The following is an 18,289-nucleotide window of genomic DNA, read 5'->3' on the forward strand; positions in this document are numbered from 1 at the left end:
TACAAATCAAAAGAAAAATACAAATAACCCAATGGCAAAACGAGCAAAGGTAATTCAAAGGGAAAGTTCAAATTACCTATAAATTGTGAAAAGATTGTTTTTATTCATTTGTATTTATATTTACATTGTTTGTAAAGAGGGGGTTTCACTTTGTTGCCCAGGCTGGTTTCCAACTCTGGCTTCAAGTGATCCTTCCGCCTCATTACAGGCATGAGCCCTCATGCCCCAACCAAATTGTGAAACCATTCTTAACATTGCTAGAAATAATGGAAATGGAAATTAAACATGATATTATTTTGCACTTATCACTGGGAACTGGGAAACATGGTACAATCATGTTGAAGAGCAATTTGGCAACATTATATAAAGTTGAGGATGTGTGTACTTCACAATGGAAGAATTGTATGTACTTTATATGTCCTCTTCAGAGAAACATACATGTACAAGGGGATAGCCATGAGGGTAATCATGGCAACATTGTGTGTAACAGTGAATGGCTGAAAACAAGTGTTCATTAGTAGGGATCGAAGGGATCAATATATTATGGTTCAGCCACAGGATTGAACATAGCACTAAGTCTGTGTGTGTCAATGTGGATAAAGCTGAAATGATTTTCAGGAAAAAAGAACTATGATGCTATTTATGGTATCATTTTTAAAAAGTGTGCCACATACTATATATTGTTTATGGATATATACACATGTGATAATATATAAAAATATAAATAGGAAGGGTGACACCAACTTCAGGAAAGTGGTTACTAGTAAAGAGAAGTAAAGGGGCATGGGATGGTAAAGAGCTTTCCCTACACCTGTAATGTTCTATTTCTCAAAAATTAGATATCTATAGAAATATGGGGAAAGGTACTTTATGAATAAAATTAATACTTATTGAGTACAATTTACTATTGTCAGGCATTATCCAAAGCACTATTCTAATATGTAAATCATTTAATCAGTAAATTTATGCAGTAGGTACTAATATTATCATCTCACTTTACAGAGGAGAAAATAAAGGCACAGCAAACCAAGCAACTAGCCTAGGGTCACATGACTAATGGGTGATGGGGATTTAAACCTAGGTAGCTGGCTCCAGAGTTCACAAGCTTAACCTATGACTCTGTGTTGCCACCCTGCCTTGTTCTCTCTGGATCTCATAATAGCAGGAAGAGTGGGTACAGAACAGGATTCAGTGGCTCCGAGTGTGGCCTATGGCTTGCCCGGTGTGAGGGGCTGGTAGGCTACAGGGCAGGGGTCCCTCCTTTGTGCCATGCTGTGACTCCAGAAGGTACAGGATGGCCACCATTCATCCAAGAACCCCTCCCACACCTGCATCTACCTTCCTCAAAACACCTGTCTGTTCAATCTTCTGCTCTTTCCTCCCAGGGCCCTTGCCCCTCCTCACCAGTTCCTTCTTCGGGAGCTGCCAGGCATAAGTTACCATATATCTCCTCATGGTTCCTGGGCAGGCAAATGGCACAACTAGCCCCTTTGCCTTTCAAGGGGAGGACTACAAATTTTTCCCCAAGAATCCAGTAATACTAGAAAAAAATAAATTTCCTCAGTAATAAGGCAAGAGCTCCACTCCACTCCTCCCACCATACCATCAGCTACTGGAAGCCCTGCTCTGAGAAAATCATTCTCAGAATCTCCTAAGGTCACAATGAAAGATTCTGGAGGCAGGGGGCACAAGGATTGGAATGTAGGAGTCTAACATTTATTGGATACTCACAGGCATTATCTCAGCTAATCCTCACAACCACCCAAACTTTTACCCAACTCCATACATAGGAGACTGGGGCTCAAAGTAGCTAAATGGCTGCCAGAGCCCTGGTGAGGTAGGAGAATGGCAGGACTTGTTTTCTGGTCAAAATCCTGCTGACCAAAACAGGATCTAGGACCCCCTAGCTGTCCCCATCCCTCATTAGCATAAGACACTCCTACCAGTGCCATGACTGTTTACAAATGTCTTGGCAATGACCAGGAAGTTGCTACCTCTTTCCTAGAAAGCTCTAAAAACCCATCCCTCAATTTGCATTAACCTGCCCCTTAATTTGCATGTGGTTGAAAGTGGGTAGGAATGAGTATACTACACTTGATCTTAGCCAAAAGGCTGAGAAGGGACTAGGTGAGTATAAATACAGTTGCCAACATCCCATACACTGGGTATTGACTCTGGATTCACTGCCCATGAGTTAGCCCTGCTCCATAAGGAGAAGCACCATTCAATAAAAGATTGCTGTCTAACACCACTGGCTCACCCTTGAATTCCTTCCTTGGGCAAAGCTAAGAACTCTCCTGAGCTAAGTCTCAATTTGGGGGCTCACCTGTCCTGCAAAGATAGGGCTTTTTTGTTTTTTTGAGACACTGTCTCACTTTGTTCCCAGGATGGAGTGCAGTGGCCCAATCTCAGCTCACTGCAACCTCTGCCTCCCAGGTTCAAGTGATTCTCCTGCCTCAGCCGCCCAAGTAGCTAGGATTACAGGCGTGTGCCACCACGCCCGGCTGATTTTTGTATTTTTAATAAAGACAGGGTTTTACCATGTTGCCCAGGCTGGTCTCAAGCTCCTGACCTCAAGTGATCCACCCGCCTCGGCCTCCCAAAGTGCTGGGATTACAGGCATAAACCACCACTCCCGGCCAGGGCCTTTTTTTTTTTTTTTTTTTTTTTAAGAAAGCAGTGTAGCTAAATTTCAGGTACACTTGCTCTCCATTTGTAGCATCCAATTAACAGAAGCAAGGTCTGGTCCAGCCTGGCCAATGTGGTGAAACCCCATCTCTACTAAAAATACAAAAAAATTAGCCAGGTGAGGTGGTGGGCACCTGTAATCCCAGCTACTTGGGAGGCTGAGGTGGGAGGATCACTTGAACCCAGGAGGCAGAGGTTGCAGTGAGCCGAGATTGTGTCACTGCACTCCAGCCTGGGTGACAGAGATTTCGCCTGAAAAGAAAAAAGGAAGGTCTGGTATAAAGAAAGTGACTTTTGCTTCCAAAGCTAGCTTAAGGGGAAGAGTATAGGCTTCCTGCCTTACAGTATCTCTTTGCTTTTGGAGCAGAGAGCAGGGGCTTTTAAAAGAGGACTTGGGGGCTGGACTCGGTGGCTCACACCTGTAATCCCAGCACTTTAGGAGGCTGAGGCAGGCGGATCACAAGGTCAGGAGTTCAAGACCAGCCTGACCAACATGGTGAAACCTTGTCTCTACTAAAAATACAAAAATTAGCTGGGCGTAGTAGCATGTGCCTGTAATCCCAGCTACTCGGGAGGCTGAGGCAAGAGAATCGCTTGAACCCGGGAGGCAGAGATGGGGCAGAGTTTCCTGGTAGGCATACTTTTGGTTGTAAATTCACTATTGTCTCTCAAGGCAATCTGGTGGGAGAGGTTTCTACTCTGGAGCTTTGAAGTAAGCACACAGATACACTTGCTCTAGGAGTATCTGGTGAAGGGAAAGTAAAAGGTTATACATCTCTAATCAGCTAAGTAGGAAGTGGGGAACAGAAGAAAAAGACGAAAGAGAAAGAAGAAAAAAGCTGATTTAAAAAGGTAACTCATTCTCTATCTCAAAGAAAAATGGGTGTACTTGGTTACAACGGGAGGCTTCTAGGCTGGGAGTAGGTTCATCCTGCACCTTAGCCCAGGGACCACTCTGAGACTTAGAACTTGGAGGCCCTGGAACGTGGGTGCATAGTACTGTCCCATAAGTCTGGTTAAATCAGGACAATTAAAAAAAACTCAGCAAAACAGAAGACCTCACCCAAATCACGTGTCAAATATTGAATGGAACTTGGTGACTAGAACTCAAATCTCTGGGGCCCTTCTAAAGGTATAGAAAAATATAGGATCTAAAATGCTTTTTCCTATTAAAGATGACAACTGAGTATCTCAATTTGCTCTTGCACCAGGATCCTCAGTAGAAAACTGATTTCAAGCATCACCTGCTCTGCCATTCCTATCCCGTGGGGTGTATCTGTCAACCTCCTCCAACTGATAGGTAGACAGAAGGACACTGAGTGCAGCAAAGATGGCTGGACAGCTGAGAAGAAAGACAAAGGCCACTCTTGGGTGGGACAGTAATCACACACAGAGGTGAGAAGGGACAAAACTGGTTTTTCCCCATACCCTGAGAAAAGATGTAAAGAATTCAGGGAGAGAAAGAAGAGAAAGTTTTAGAAAGAGAGACAGAGAGATGAGGTATGGAGTTTTTGCCTCCCCTACTGCAAACCTAGTCTTAAGGAAGGAAATATAAGAGGATCCCCTTCAAAATTTAGGAGGCTTCTGAAAGAAACAACTGGGCCTGGAGAAAGCAAGAGAGATGGTAGGAGATGGCTATAGGCAGGAGGGGTGTCCCATCAGTCCTCTGAACTGCCTGAGGATCCAAGAGTGACAAGGAAAGTATCCAGGCTCACAAGGGGCATCAGATGATGCCAGTAAGACCTGATAAGACCCCAAAAATGGTTACTGCCAACCTCACCTCTTGCCAGCTGTGGTTGTACAATTTCTCTAGGAATTAGATCAGCTTTGGGGAAGAAGAGGCAGGAAGTTTGGAGAGCTTTGAATGGGCCCACGATGAATCAATAAGCCTGAAATTATATCCACTCAAAATTACTGGATTATATCTCAATTTACCTGAAGACATCCTAAATTAAATTATCTGCAAGGAGGCAGGCTGGGGATTCAAAGTCAGACATTTAAGTCAGTTCTAGAAACTAAGAAAGTTTCGTTTCTATTACAGTTCCTGATTTTATAACTGGAACTATTACAGGGTAGAATGCCAAAAAGAGCACTGGTCCTATTCCTATGTGATCTTAGATAAGTCACTTAACTACTTGGGGCCTCATTTTCATAATGTATAAAATGGAGTTCGATTCAATTCCACAAACAATTTATGAGAAGATTCGGCCAAGCGCGGTGGCTGACGCCTGTAATCCCAACACTTTGGGAGGCTGATGCGGGTGGATCACCTGAGGTCAGGAGTTCAAGGCCAGCCTGTCCAACATGGTGAAACCCAGTCTCTACTAAAAATACAAAAACTAGCCCAGCATGGTGGCATGCACCTGTAATCCCAGCTACTCGGGAGGCTGAGGCGGGAGCATCATCTGAGCCTGGGAGGCGGAGGTTGCAGTGAGCCGAGATTGCGCCACTACACTCAAGCCTAGGTGACAGAATAAGACTCCGTCTCAAAAAAAAAAAAAAGAGAGAGAGAGAGAAGATTCTTATTGTTTTGCTGATTATAAAAGCTATACAACAAATGTTTGCAAAGCATATGAAGGTGAATAAGATATGGTCCCTGCTTACCAGGAGTTCACAATATGGTGGGGAAGTAAAATCCTCAGAGAAAGTCTTGCTATAATAAAGCTATGAAAGATATATGAGGCCAGGCGTGGTGGCTCACGTCTGTAATCCCAGCACTTTGGGAGACCAAGGTGGACAGATGATGAGGTCAAGGGATTGAGGCCATCCTGGCCAACATGATGAAACCCTGTCTCTACTAAAAATACAAAAATTAGCTGGGCTTTGTAGCGGGCACCTGTAGTCCCAGCTACTTGGGAGGCTGAGGCAGGAGAATTGCTTGAACCTGGGAGGCAGAGGTTGCAATGAATCGAGATCACGGCACTGCACTCCAGCCTGGCGACAGAGTGAGACTCCGTCTCGTAAAAAAAAAAAGAAAGATATATGAAGAGGTGGTCGGGTGCAGTGGCTCACGCCTGTAATCCCAGCACTTTGGGAGGCTGAGGCAGGTAGATCACGAGGTCAGGAAATCGAGACCATCCTGGCTAACATGGTGAAACCCCATCTCTACTAAAAATTAAAAAATAAAAATAAAAATAATTAGCCAGGCGTGGTGGCAGGCGCCTGTAGTCCCAGTGACTCAGGAGGCTGAGGCAGGAGAATCACTTGAACCCAGGAGGCAGAGGTTGCAGTGAGCCAAGATTGAGCCACTGCATTCCAGCCTGGGTGACAGAGATAGACTCCGTGGTTGGGAGTTTGAGACTAACCTGACCAACATGGAGAAACCCCATCTCTACTAAAAATACAAAATTAGCCGGGCCTGGTGGTGCATGCCTGTAATCCCAGCTATTCGGGAGGCTGAGGCAGGAGAATCACTTGAACCCAGGAGGCAGAAGTTGCGGTGAGCCGAGATCACACCATTGCACTCCAGCCTGGGCAACAAGAGCAAAACTCCATCTCAAAAAAAAAAAGAAAAAAGATATATGAAGAAAGGACAGGGTCTGTTCAGGGAGTATGAGACATAGCTAAAATGTGAGATGCTCAGGAGGTGTGGTTATGAGGAAGGAGGCTGGACTGGCAGAGGCCATAAACTAGCTATGGCACGTGATGTGCCAAGTGAACTTGCAGACTGTTTTATTTGACCTGCATAGTGTTTTGGTTTAAATATTGTTTAAAATTAACTTGCTTGTCTTTAGTTGAGGTATTGGCTCTCTAATTCACCAAAGTCTTCACCTCACACAATTAAGTCATCTGCCAGGCATCTTACCTGTTTGCAACCCCCAGTATGGATCCATAGGGCCTCTTTCAGGTAGAAAATTCTCTATCTAGTTATTGCAAAATGGCAGTTCACAGACCATAGCTAGCCTACTGACATGTTTCAACAGAGGTTATTTTTAGGAATTTGAATGGGTCTTTTAACACTTAAATACTAGATTTTTATGAATAATCTTTTAGGAAAAAATAATTTACCAATGTGATCCCAATAGAAACTATTTATTTATTTATTTATTTATTTATTTATTTTTGAGACAGAGTCTCTCTTTTGCCCAGGCTGGAGTGCAGTGGCACGACCCTGGCTCACTGCAACCTCTGCCTCCCGGGTTCAAGCGCTTCTCCTGCGTCAGCCTCCTGAGTAGCTGGGATTACACGCACCCACCATCGTGGCTGGCTAATTTTTGTATTTTTAGTAAAGACAGGGTTTCACCATGTTGGCCAGGCTGGTCTCGAACTCCTGACCTCGAGTGATCTGACACCGTGACCAGCTGAAACCATTTAAGCAGACTAATTTTCTGATTTTCTTTCCTTTTTTTTTTTTTTTTTTTTTTAATTTGGAGACAAGGTCTCACTCTATGCCCTAGGCCAGAGTGCAGTGGCATGATCACAGCTCACTGCAGCCTCTACCTCCCCAGACTCAGGTGATCCTCTCACCTCAGCCTCCAAGTAGTTGGGACCACAGGTGTGCACCACCATGACTGACTAATTTTTTAATTTGTAGAGATCTGGTCTCACTACGTTGCCCAGGCTGGTCTTGAACTCCTGGGCTCAAGCAGTCCTCCTACTTCAGCCTCTCAAAGTGCTGGGATTACAGATGTGAGCCACCACGCCCAGCCTAAATAGATTAATTGTCATAGAAGTAGAGAAGCTGTAAAAGAGGTCTCTCACCACTACCACCACCTAAAAAGAAAAAAGCAGCAGATCCTAAAGGTTTCATAGGCAACTCCAAATAACCTCAATGTTTCTTCAACCGTTCCAGAGCCTAAAAAGAAGGAAAACTACCAAATTATTGTAATGAAGTGAGAACACTGACACTAAAACCTAATAGAGGTTGCACAAAATGAGAAAGCTACAGATTCATCTCATTTATAAATATTGTTTTTAAAATCTTAAAATATAAGCAAATAGAATTCAGCAGTACCTGTAAAAATAACATATCAATTTGGGAGTGCAAAGATGGTTAATTATATAAACATAATTAATTATGTTAACATAGCTAAGGAGAATAATCACAGGATCTTCTATAAATTTGTTTTTTGACAGAGGTGCATGAACATGTCACCCCTGTGGGCCAGTGGGGCTCCAATGTCCTGGGGACCTTAGTAAGACTGCAGGGGGCTGGGCGTGGTGACTCACACCTGTAATCCCAGCACTTTGGGAGTCCAAGACAGGCGGATCACAAGGTCAGGAGATCAAGACCACCCTGGATAACACGGTGAAACCCCATCTCTACTAAAAATACAAAAAAAATTAGCCGGGCGTGGTGGTGGGCGCCTGTAGTCCCAGCTACTCGGGAGGCTGAGGCAAGAGAATGGCGTGAACCCAGGAGGCGGAGCTTGCAGTGAGCCGAGATCATGCCACTGCACTCCAGCCTGGGCGACAGAGCGAGACTCTGTCTCAAAAAAAAAAAAGATTGCAGGGAGCATGCCTCAGAATTGTCGACTTGAGAACTGCTCCTGGAGGCATTAACTTCCCAGCCTTTCTGGGTTAAGCACTCCAGTGGCCAGAGGGTGACGGGTGACGGTGCTGAGAGTAGCAAGCTATCACATCAGCCTGTGTGGCAATGAGGGGTGCTGAGAAGATCCAGAAGGTTAATGCCAATAGAGAACGCTATGGCTGCAGGCCTCAGGGAGAGCTGTCAAAACTCGAAGTTCTCCAAAAAAGTGGGCTACACCTTGAGGGCACAACTCACAACACCTTCAGTAGAACATTGGGATGGCGATGGACAGGCTGGCTCTGGGAGCCTCTCTGGTCCCACTGGGAACAAGGAGAAGTAGGGGAGTGGGGTGACCAGGGAAACACACAAATATTCCATTTTTATAGCCCTACAGCTGCCAAGCTCCAACTGATCGGAAGAGGAAAGGGCTAAACCAATTCACATACTCACACAAAACCCTGTCAGAAGGAGCTTCACTATGAAGCCAAGAGAATTCCTGCCAGCCTGGAATTCTACTCTAGTCCTTTCTCCACACACAATCCCACAAGCAGCTGGTCCAGAAGAACTCACTTCATCTAAAGGGGAGTTATAGCAAAAAAAAGAAATAGCAACAGACTTACACAAATATATTACTGAAAAAAGCAGGAGAGGGAGGCAGGGAACAGGAAAAACAAATGGCAGATGAAAGACAATCACCAAAAAAAAAAAAAAGAAAAAGAAAAAGAAAAAAGCTAACATGAAACAGATGATAATCATGAACAACAAAGAAGTCAAAGGGCTTAATGAATTTTAAAACAAGAGATCAAAGCAAAGATGTAACAGTTCGAAGAAAAGACACTGAGACAGCCAGAGGAGAGGACACTGGCAGAACTCAGGAAAGAAGGGATTTTAAAAATAACCATCTCAGAAGGGATGATCATTCTAGAAACATCAAAAAGAAAGCTAGCCTTGCTGAGAACAGAAGATAGGACTGCAAAAACAAATGAAGGAATTGGGAACGAATGATTTAAAAAGAGCCAAGAGGCCGGGCGTGGTGGTTCATGCCTGTCATCCCAGCACTTTGGGAGGCTGAGGCAGGTGGATCACCTGAGGTCAGGAGTTTGAGACAAGCCTGGCTAATATGGTGAAAATCTGTCTCTACTAAAAACACAAAAAATTAACCGGGTGTGGTGGCAGGCGTCTGTAATCCCAGCTACTCGAGAGGCTAGGCAAGAGAATAGCTTGAACCTGGGAGGCAGAGGTTGCAGTGAGCCAAGATCACACCACCACACTCCAGCTGGGTGACAGAGCGAGAGGAAAGAAAAAGGGGGGGTGGTGGTGACAGAGCAAGATGAAAGAAAAAGGGGAGGGGAGGGGAGGGGAGGGGAGAGGAGAGGAGAGGAGAGGAGAGGGGAGGGGAGGAGAGGAGAGGAGAGGAGAGGAGAGGAGAGGAGAGAGGAGAGGAGAGGAAGAGAAGGGAAGAGAAGGGAAGAGAAGGGAAGAGAAGGGAAGAGAAAGGAAGAGAAGAGGAGTATGGCAGTATAGAGACAGAGAAAGTGAGAGGTAGGGCCAGGCACGGTGGCTCATGCCTGTAATCTCAGCACTTTAGGTGGCTAAGGCAGGAGGATTATTTGGGCCCAGCAGTTTGAGGCCAGCCTGGGCAACATAGCGAGACCCTGTATCTACAAAACAAACAAACAAAAAAACAATTAGTGGGGCATGGTGGTACGCGCCTATAGTCCCAGCTACTCATGAAGCTGAGGCAGAATAGTTTGAACCCAGGAGTTTGACGCTGCAGTGAGCTAGGACTGCAACACTGCACTGAATTTTCTGAATAACTAATGACACTGAGCTTGGATGACAGACTCTATCAAATGAAATACTAAGTGCTGATGAGGATGTAGAGCAACTAAAACTCTCATTCATTGCTGGGCCCTGGATTCTACCCTGGCTAGTACTTCTACTTTCTGAACTTTATTTTGCCCATCTGTGAAGTAGAGGGGTTGTCCTAAGGTTCTATGAATCAAACACATGTCTATAGAAAGAAAGGTGGCAATATGTAGCAAAACATTTCAGTCAGTCCCCTTTTGGGATTACAGCTTAAGGAAGTACTGGTATCCCTTACCATCCAAGCTCTTGCTATCAGAATGCTTCCTTTTCAAACTCAGAAACCAAATAGATTTGATAGCAATAGATGCTTATAATTCAAAATCAGAAAAAGCTTTAAGCACTATATGATTATCACATTATTTTCATGAAAAATCAGAAATAATCTAAGTGTTCAGCAATAAAGCAATATTCTTTACAGTGCATCCAGACTGAGTCTCCTAAAACACAAATCTGATCACATCCTTCCCCTGCTTTAAGTCCTTCCATGGTTCCTACTGCCTATGTTAAACATGGGTTTGAATCCCAATCTTGCCATGGACTGGCTGAACCTGGGCAAGTTAATTAATCTCTCTAGACCTTAATTTCTCATCTGTAAATAAAGTATCACACATACACAGATGTTCAAGAATGACTAATTGATATGGTTTGGCTGTATCCGCACCCAAATCTCATCTTGAATTGTAGCTCTCATAATTCCCATGTGCTGTGGGAAGGACTCAGTGGAAGATAATTCAATCATGGGGGCAGTTCCCCCATACTGTTCTCGTGGTAGTGAATAAGTCTCACGAGATCTGACGGTTTTATAAGGGGAAACCCCTTTCACTTTCTCATTCTGTCTGCCTGCTGCCATCCATGTAAGATGTGACTTGCTCCTCCTTGTCTTCCACCACGATTGTGAGGCCTCCCTAGCCACGTGGAGCTGTGAGTTCATTAAACATCTTTCCTTTATAAATTACCCAGTCTTGGGTATGTCTTTATTAGCAGCATGAGAACAGACTAATATACTAATAATAATATCAGTGCCTGTGACTTTTAAAAATACATACTAGAACTTACAAATTCAAGGAAGTATTATCTCTTCATAACCATCATTGTTTTAAAAAAGTGACTAAGTATATACTCTGTGCCAAACCCTGCACTAGTTCCCTTACATATATTTCTCCCCCTCGACTATTCAGAGCCATCCTGTGTGGTAGTTACTATTTCCAGGCTCAGAAAGATAAATGATTACCCAAGGCCATGTCATAAAACAACTCATAGCAGTTCTATTTGTAACAGCTCAAAGGTGGAAATAACCCAAATGTCCTTCAATGGATGGTTAAATATACCATGGTACATCTATACCATGGATTACTACTCAGCAATAAAAAGGACAAACTATTGATACAAGCAACCACTTGGGAATTGTGCCAAGTGGAAAGAGCCAAGCCCAAATGATTACACACTATATGATTCCAAGTATATAACATTTTTTAAATAACACAGTTATAGACATGGAGAATAGATTAGTGGTTGCCTGTGGTTAGGGATAGGGGAAGGGAAGATGAATGGATGCAATTATAAAGAGATAGCACGAGGGATCTTTGTGGTGACCAGACAGTTCTAGATACTGTGGTAGTAGCTGCATTAATCCACACATGATAAAATTGCATAGACCTTCACACACACATACACACACAAATGTATGTATGTAAAACTGGGAAAATGTGAATAAAGTCTGTAGATTGTACCAATGTCAATTTCCTGGTTTTGATATTGTACTATAGTTATGCAAGATGTTACCATTAGGGAAAACTGAGTGAAGGGTACATGAAACCTCTCTGAACTATTTTTGCAACCTTCTATGAATCTATAATTTCCAAATAAAAAACTTATTTTTTTGAGATGGAGTCTCACACTGTCGCCCAGGCTGGAGTGCAGTGGCACGATCTCAGCTCACTGCAACCTCTGCCTCCCAGGTTCAAGTGATTCTCCTGCCTCAGCCTCCCAAGTAGCTGGGATTACAGGTACCTGCCACCACGCCCAGCTAATTTTTTTGTATTTTTAGTAGACATGGGATTTCACTATATTGGCCAGGCTGGTCTCAAACTCCTGAACTCGTGATCCGCCTGCCTCGGCCTCCCAAAGTGCTGGCATTACAGGCGTGAGCCACCGTGCTTGGCCAATAAAAAGCTTTTTAAAAGACGTATTCTCCAGTGTGATGGCTCTGATAAAAAAGAAAAGAAGTATCCAAGCTTCTTTTCCACAACCCTCAACAACCAAGTGTCATTAAAAGGCACTGAGGTCTCTGAAAGAGTCTGGGACTCATGAGAGCTCTGCCTTCTCAGGGATGGTCTGCAATCCACATTTGTCCTCTTTCCTTTAACCAACACTGAGGCTGGCTAGGAGTCAGGCCTTGTGTTGGAAGCTAAGTGATATGAGATGAATGAGTTATGATCCCTTCCCAAGTGAACTCCCAATCTAGGGATAAAGAGGCATAATAAGATAAGAGTTTGGACTAAAAGTCAAAAGATTTCTGTCCTCATGGAATCACTTACTAGCTTTCTTATTTTGGACCAATCCTTCATCTTCTGACATCTTGGTTTCTCAATCTGCAAAATTCAAAAGAATGAAATATAAATGTATATTTTAAGCTTGATGTGGGACTTCTGGGAGGGTTCAAGGATATATGTAAATTACATGAAAGTAGGTAACTGCATCCCTTTTTGAAGAAGAGGCATTATATGTTTTTTTTCAGACTCTGGGAATCTGAATGTTTTAACTTTTATCATGGACATTTTCAAGCATATACAAAAGTAGAGTGTACATATTGCCAATCTTTCAAGCCTTCCAAAGTGCTGAGATTACAGGCATGAGCCACCGAGCCCAGCTAATTTTTTGTATTTTTAGTAGAGACGGGGTTTCATCTTGTTGCCCAGGCTGGTCTTGAACTCATAAGCTCAGGTGATCCGCCTGCCTAAGCCTCCCAAAGTGCTGGGATTATAGGCATGAGCCACGGTGCCCGGTCAATAAATGAAACTCCTTGTTTCATTTATTCCCTCCACATTATTTATTATTTACTGTTGAATCACTTTAAAGCAGGCTTACCGGCCCATAAAGGGCTGGATTTTTAAATTCAGTTTCTAAGGGCCCTTCCAGTCTAACATTCAATGATTCTAATAGATCTCTCAGGTCCCTCCTTCCATCTCTAATAATTCACAATTTCAATAGGGATGGAAGAAATAGACTAGAGATCTAACATAACATCTCATGATTCCAGGTGCCACAAAAGTTCATTCCCTTTCACAAGAAGAACTAAATTTTAAACAGGGAATTCTAAGACATTTATAATTTAACCTCCACCAGTGTTCCAACCTCATCTCTCACTCCTTCTCCAGATCCCAACCACTTTCCCATATAGCCTGCAGTTTCCACAGTTTTGCTCCTACTCACTGTGTGCCTTTGTACAGGCAGTACCTTCTACCTGGAATGTCCCTGAGCCCCACCCATTTTCTTCTTGAGTCTCAGCTTGAAGTCTCCTCCCCAGTGAAGACTTCTATCACCTCTTGCCTCCACAGAAGGGTTTAGTGTGCTCCCTTAGGCCTGGAAACTGAGTACCCGTTACCACACAGGGAATAGCACTGTTGGTCACTCTGGGCAGCAAACCCAACTACTAAGGGGCCAGACAGAAGTCAAAGTTTGAAGCCAGTAGGCATAACAAACACTAGGACCCTGCTTTCTCACCTCTAAAAAAAAAAGAGAGAAAAATATCAACTCTAAATAAAGCAACAATCTGAGAGCAACAGCAAATGCAAACAACATTCTATTTCAGAGAATCACAGGGAATGGTTGAGATTGAGACCAAATGGGACAGAGTATCTTGTCTAAAGGAAGTCGTCTCTACTCAGTGTCAGCTGATTGTTGCCTGGCAGGAATTTGGGTCCAGTGTGGCCAGCGCTTCCGTTTATTCAAGAAAAACTAGAAATCCAGATTTGCATGTGAAATCTCCCAATTTTTACATGTCAGCAACTAAAAAACATTAAAGGCCCATTGCAATGACTTTCAAGGTTTTCAGGCTATGGAAATGATTTCATGAGGGTCCACTTCTACCCATCCAAAGGAAACATCCTATGGTAGGGGTAAGTTTTATATCAGGGCTAATGGCATGTTAATGGTTGTTAAACCTGCTCCTCCATCCTGCACAGGGCTCAAAAGGACTGCAAAGTCATACAAAACCTTTCATACGAGACCCCTGTCGTTTCAGGGCCTCAGTTTCCCCTTCTGTAAAATGAGGATATAAAACCTATTTGTGGCCCGGCGCGGTGGCTCACGCCTGTAATCCCAGCACTTTTGGAGGCTGAGGCGGGCGGATCACCTGAGGTCAAGAGTTCGAGACCAGTCTGGCCAACACGGTGAAACCCCCATCTCTACCAAAAATATAAAATATTAGCCCGGTGTGGTAGTGGGCGCCTGTAATCCCAGCTACTCGGGAGGCGGAAGCAGGAGAACCGCTTGAACCCGGTAGGCGGAGAAGGCAGTCTCAAAAAAAACAAAAACAAAAACAAACTATTTGTGAGTCAGCTATCAAACAGAAAACCACCTGGCCGAGGGCTGTCAGGGCCACGTGCTTTTACCTACATCATCTCACTGAATTCTCAATTACCTCTGAGAGGTAAGTTCTATTACATCCACATTTTACTGATAAGAAAACAGTAGCTCAGAGACAGCAAGCAGTTTACCTAATAAAAACAAGAGCAAACTTCTTAAAAGCCCTTTCTTTCCAAGGGCTTAACTTATTTAATCCTCCTAACAACTCTGAGCTGGGTATCATCAAAGGAGATTCCACCAAGGCAGCCTCACTCCAACACTCTAACCCAAGGCTGCTCAACAGAAATACAATGTAAACTGCACATGCAATTTAAATGTTTTTAGTAGCTGCATTTAAAAAGTAAAAACACAGATGAAATTAATAACATTTTTATTTGACCCAATATATGCAAAACATTATATTCCAACATGTAATCAGTATTAAAAAGTATTCAGATATTTTACATCAGTTTTTTCGTACTAAGTCCCGTATTTTACAATACAGCACATTTCAATTCGCTATATTTCGAGGGTTATCAACTAGCTACGTTGCAAGAGCTCAGTCAACTCAGGCGGCCAGCGGCCACCATAAGGGGCAATGCATTTACAGTTCACTTATTAAATGCTGAAGTTAACAAAACCCAGAGCCGCATTTCCCTTGGTTTCGGAGGACACGCGAAAAATAACAAGAGCAAAGGGTTCTCGAGCATTTCCTTCGCGCCAGACGATGTGCTGTAGTTTGTCATCGTCGCAGTAAGGCGGGTGCTATCGCCCTCCTAGTTTGACCAAGCGAGAGGACTTTCTCCAGATGGGCCCCTCCCGAGAGAACGGCCGCCGTCCCGCTCCCCTGTTCGGGTCACCGGCCGGGCGCCACTCGAACGAGCCCCGGCCAGCCGTCACCCTAATCATTCCCGAAGGAGGGGCCATCAGAGCTACAGCTCATCAGGGTCAATCAGGAGGGGCGCCCGCACGCAAAGGTCACCTGCAAACCGAAGCGGCGCACGGATAAGGTCCGGGACTTGAAGTCTGCCTCGAAACATTCAGGCTCCTCCTCCGACTCCTCCTCGAACTGGCGCTCAGAGGCGCCACCATTCGGAAGGAGCCCAGGCCACGCGCAGCTCGCCCTCCCGCACCGCGAGGGCAGCAGCCGCCTCATGCGACTAGAGAACGCTAGGGGGCGCCGCTTCCGGGAGCCCGCAAGCGGCTTCCGGGGGCTCGCGCGCCGACCTGGACGGAGAGAAGCCAGAGACTTTCGCTTCCGGCTGCCGCAGGCGCTTCGCTGGTGCAGGTAAGCTCCGCGCACTCTCGGCCGGTCCCGAGTCCGCCTCCCTCAAGGGTGACGCGAGCTCTGCCCTTTAACCGGAAGCGTCTCCCTGCTCACCCCGCCCCCGCGCAGACGCAGTGCTGAGCCCACAGCTACCGGACAAAGAGTGACGCCCGGAGCTGGAGTTATGGCGGCTGTGGATTCGATCTTGGCGGCCACTGGGAGTCCCGCGGCGGTGCCACCGGAGAAACCGGAAGGAGCCGGTTCGAGCTCAGACCCTGAGCGTAACTGTGTGGGCTCCTCGCTGCCAGAGGCCTCACCGCCTGCCCCTGAGCCTTCCAGCCCCAACGCCGCGGTCCCTACGCCCCGAGCTGCGGCCTCCGCGGCCCTGGAGCTGCCCTTCAGGCCCGCACCCGTGAGCGCAGCGCCTCAGGCCGAAGCTGAAGCGCGCTCTACACCAGGCCCCGCCGGCTCTAGACTCGGTCCCGAGACGTTCCGCCAGCGTTTCCGGCAGTTCCGCTACCAGGATGCGGCGGGTCCCCGGGAGGCTTTCCGACAGCTGCGGGAGCTGTCCCGCCAGTGGCTGCGGCCTGACATCCGCACCAAGGAGCAGATCGTGGAGATGCTGGTGCAAGAGCAGCTGCTCGCCATCCTGCCCGAGGCGGCTCGGGCCCGGCGGATCCGCCGCCGCACGGATGTGCGCATCACTGGCTGAGCGGTGGAGCTGCGGGCGGCCAGGGCCGGGCGCTCTGTGCGGACTGGGGCCATGATCGGGTCTGGGGGCCTGAGCCTGGGACCCCACCCCGTGTTAATGAAAAATGAGTTTTGGCAGCGCCTGTGGTCTGGTGTGTCTCTTTCATTCGTTCTTTATTGGGTTTATTTTACCAAGCCTATTTCCTACCGCTTTTCTGGCTGGTGGCGAAACGAAGTTGGGAGTCCATAACAATAAGGCCTTCGTTGGCTATAGTGGGATCTTTAGATGTTGACCGAACCTAGGTTATCCCTGTACCACATATGGGAAGTTTTTCACCTGGGCTCCCAAGGACCCACTTGGGTTTCTTACACGCAAAATAGCTGGCTCTATTAAATGCTCACTTAACTGGCTACCTCTGTACCAATATGGGCACCCACTTGCACCTGCCCTTTGGGTACAGGCTTCCCAAAATGTCCAAGTTACTGGGCCATTTTAATGTGAAGTGTTTACTGCACACCTTCACAGAGATAGGCTAGTTCTTGTGAGCTCTGGCTTATGCCGCCAGGCTTGCTCAACTTCCTTGCCAAATTTTAGGCCTGTGGTAGGAATTAAGCAGAACTAGTTCAAGTAATGGATTATTTACATTACTGAAGCTACTCATTTTAATGTCTCTCCGGCTGGCTCCGTTTTGGTTTTTTAAACTAGCATAATCGTTTACAAAGGGAAGAAAGAATTTGGCAAATAATGAGGACCTGTTCTGAAATCTTAAACCTGCTCTGTTTCCAGAGGCTTCTGCCCAACCAGGAAAGAGCTAGTTAGGGTCCATGGACAGCTTGGATTGGTCCCAGATAGGTCCTATTGCAGTGTGTGCCATTTGTTAATATAAGGAAGGCCAGACTTGTCTTCCTTGCACTGCTCTCAACAATCAAAATCAGCCTGCAGTTCACACCACAAAGCATGAGTGAGACTGGGCTGGAAGTTGGTGAGGGGCATTTTGCTTTTGAATATTAAAGACAGACAAATTGAGAAGAATTTTTGCATTCTTGGGATTTCTTGGCAGAGTTTGCACCTGCCTTACTGGAAAAAGATAGTTGTTTAGAAGTTAAGAACAGCCTTCTTTAAAAGGGAATGTTTAAAGATTAGAATAGGTGAAGGACAAGCGCAGTGGCTCACGCCTGTAATCTCAGCACTGTGGGAGGCAGAGGCGGTGGATCACTTGAGGTCAGCAGTTCGAGACCAGCTTGACCAACATAGTGAAACCCCCATCTCTACTAAAAATACAAAATTATCTGGGTGTAGTGGCACATGCCTGTAATCTCAGTACTTTGGGAGGCCAAGGCGGGCGGATCACTTAAGGTCAGGAGTTTGAGACCAGTCTGACCAACATGGTGAAACTGTCTCTACTAAAAATACAAAATTAGCCGGGCATGGTGGCGCACGCCTGTAATCCCAGCTACTTGGGAGGCTGGGGCAGGAGAATTGCTTGAAACCGGGAGGCGGAGGTTGCAGTGAGCAGTGATCACGCCATTGCACTCCAGCCTGGGCAACAAGAGTGAAACTCCGTCTCAAAAAAAAAAAGAATGGTGAAGAACTTTATACAGTCATGCATCTCTTAATGGGGATACGTTCTGAAAGATGAGCCCTAAGGCAGTTTTATTGTGTGAGCCTCATAGAGTGCACTTACGCAAACTAGATGGTATAGCCTACACACACCTAGGCTTTGTGATAGAGCCTACTG

General features: G+C 45.5%; 2 protein-coding genes across 12 annotated transcripts in view; one reads left to right on the top strand and one right to left on the bottom strand.

Annotated features, from left to right (window-relative positions):
- CNBD2 (cyclic nucleotide binding domain containing 2) overlaps positions 1–15,749 on the bottom strand; it is a 77,861-nt gene extending 62,112 nt beyond the window's left edge. For 7 of the 11 annotated variants that reach the window (XR_010119407.1, XR_010119408.1, XM_055266205.2 and 4 more), the window contains exons 1-2: positions 15,576–15,749; positions 12,565–12,618 (exon numbers count right to left, since the gene is read on the bottom strand). Coding sequence is in view for 8 of the 11 variants with exons in the window: in XM_055266205.2 (XP_055122180.1) it covers positions 12,565–12,618; positions 15,576–15,749 (228 nt within the window). In the remaining 3 variants the exon portion in view is untranslated. Of the gene's footprint in view, positions 1–1,404; positions 1,629–4,468; positions 4,578–12,564; positions 12,619–15,575 lie in introns of those variants that run through there. The other 4 variants (XM_055266207.2, XM_055266206.2, XM_055266211.1 and 1 more) reach the window with 2 other exon arrangements.
- On the top strand, positions 15,689–16,693 carry SCAND1 (SCAN domain containing 1). The gene is made up of 2 exons (XM_055266214.2): positions 15,689–15,881; positions 15,990–16,693. The coding sequence occupies exons 1-2, from the start codon at positions 15,748–15,750 to the stop codon at positions 16,570–16,572; spliced, it is 717 nt and encodes a 238-aa protein (XP_055122189.1). The 5' UTR covers positions 15,689–15,747; the 3' UTR covers positions 16,573–16,693.
- The last annotated feature ends 1,596 nt before the right edge of the window (positions 16,694–18,289 follow it).

This window comes from Symphalangus syndactylus, chromosome 24 (genome assembly GCF_028878055.3).
Source record: "Symphalangus syndactylus isolate Jambi chromosome 24, NHGRI_mSymSyn1-v2.1_pri, whole genome shotgun sequence".
Lineage (NCBI taxonomy): Eukaryota > Metazoa > Chordata > Mammalia > Primates > Hylobatidae > Symphalangus > Symphalangus syndactylus.

What these genes read in the sequence shown, in the direction of transcription:
- SCAND1 (XM_055266214.2), top strand. Translation starts at nt 15,748, where the DNA reads ATGCGACTAGAGAACGCTAGGGGGCGCCGCTTCCGGGAGCCCGCAAGC. An exon ending in CAGGCGCTTCGCTGGTGCAG is followed by an intron (nt 15,882 to 15,989) that starts GTAAGCTCCGCG and finishes GCCCCCGCGCAG; the next exon opens with ACGCAGTGCTGAGCCCACAG.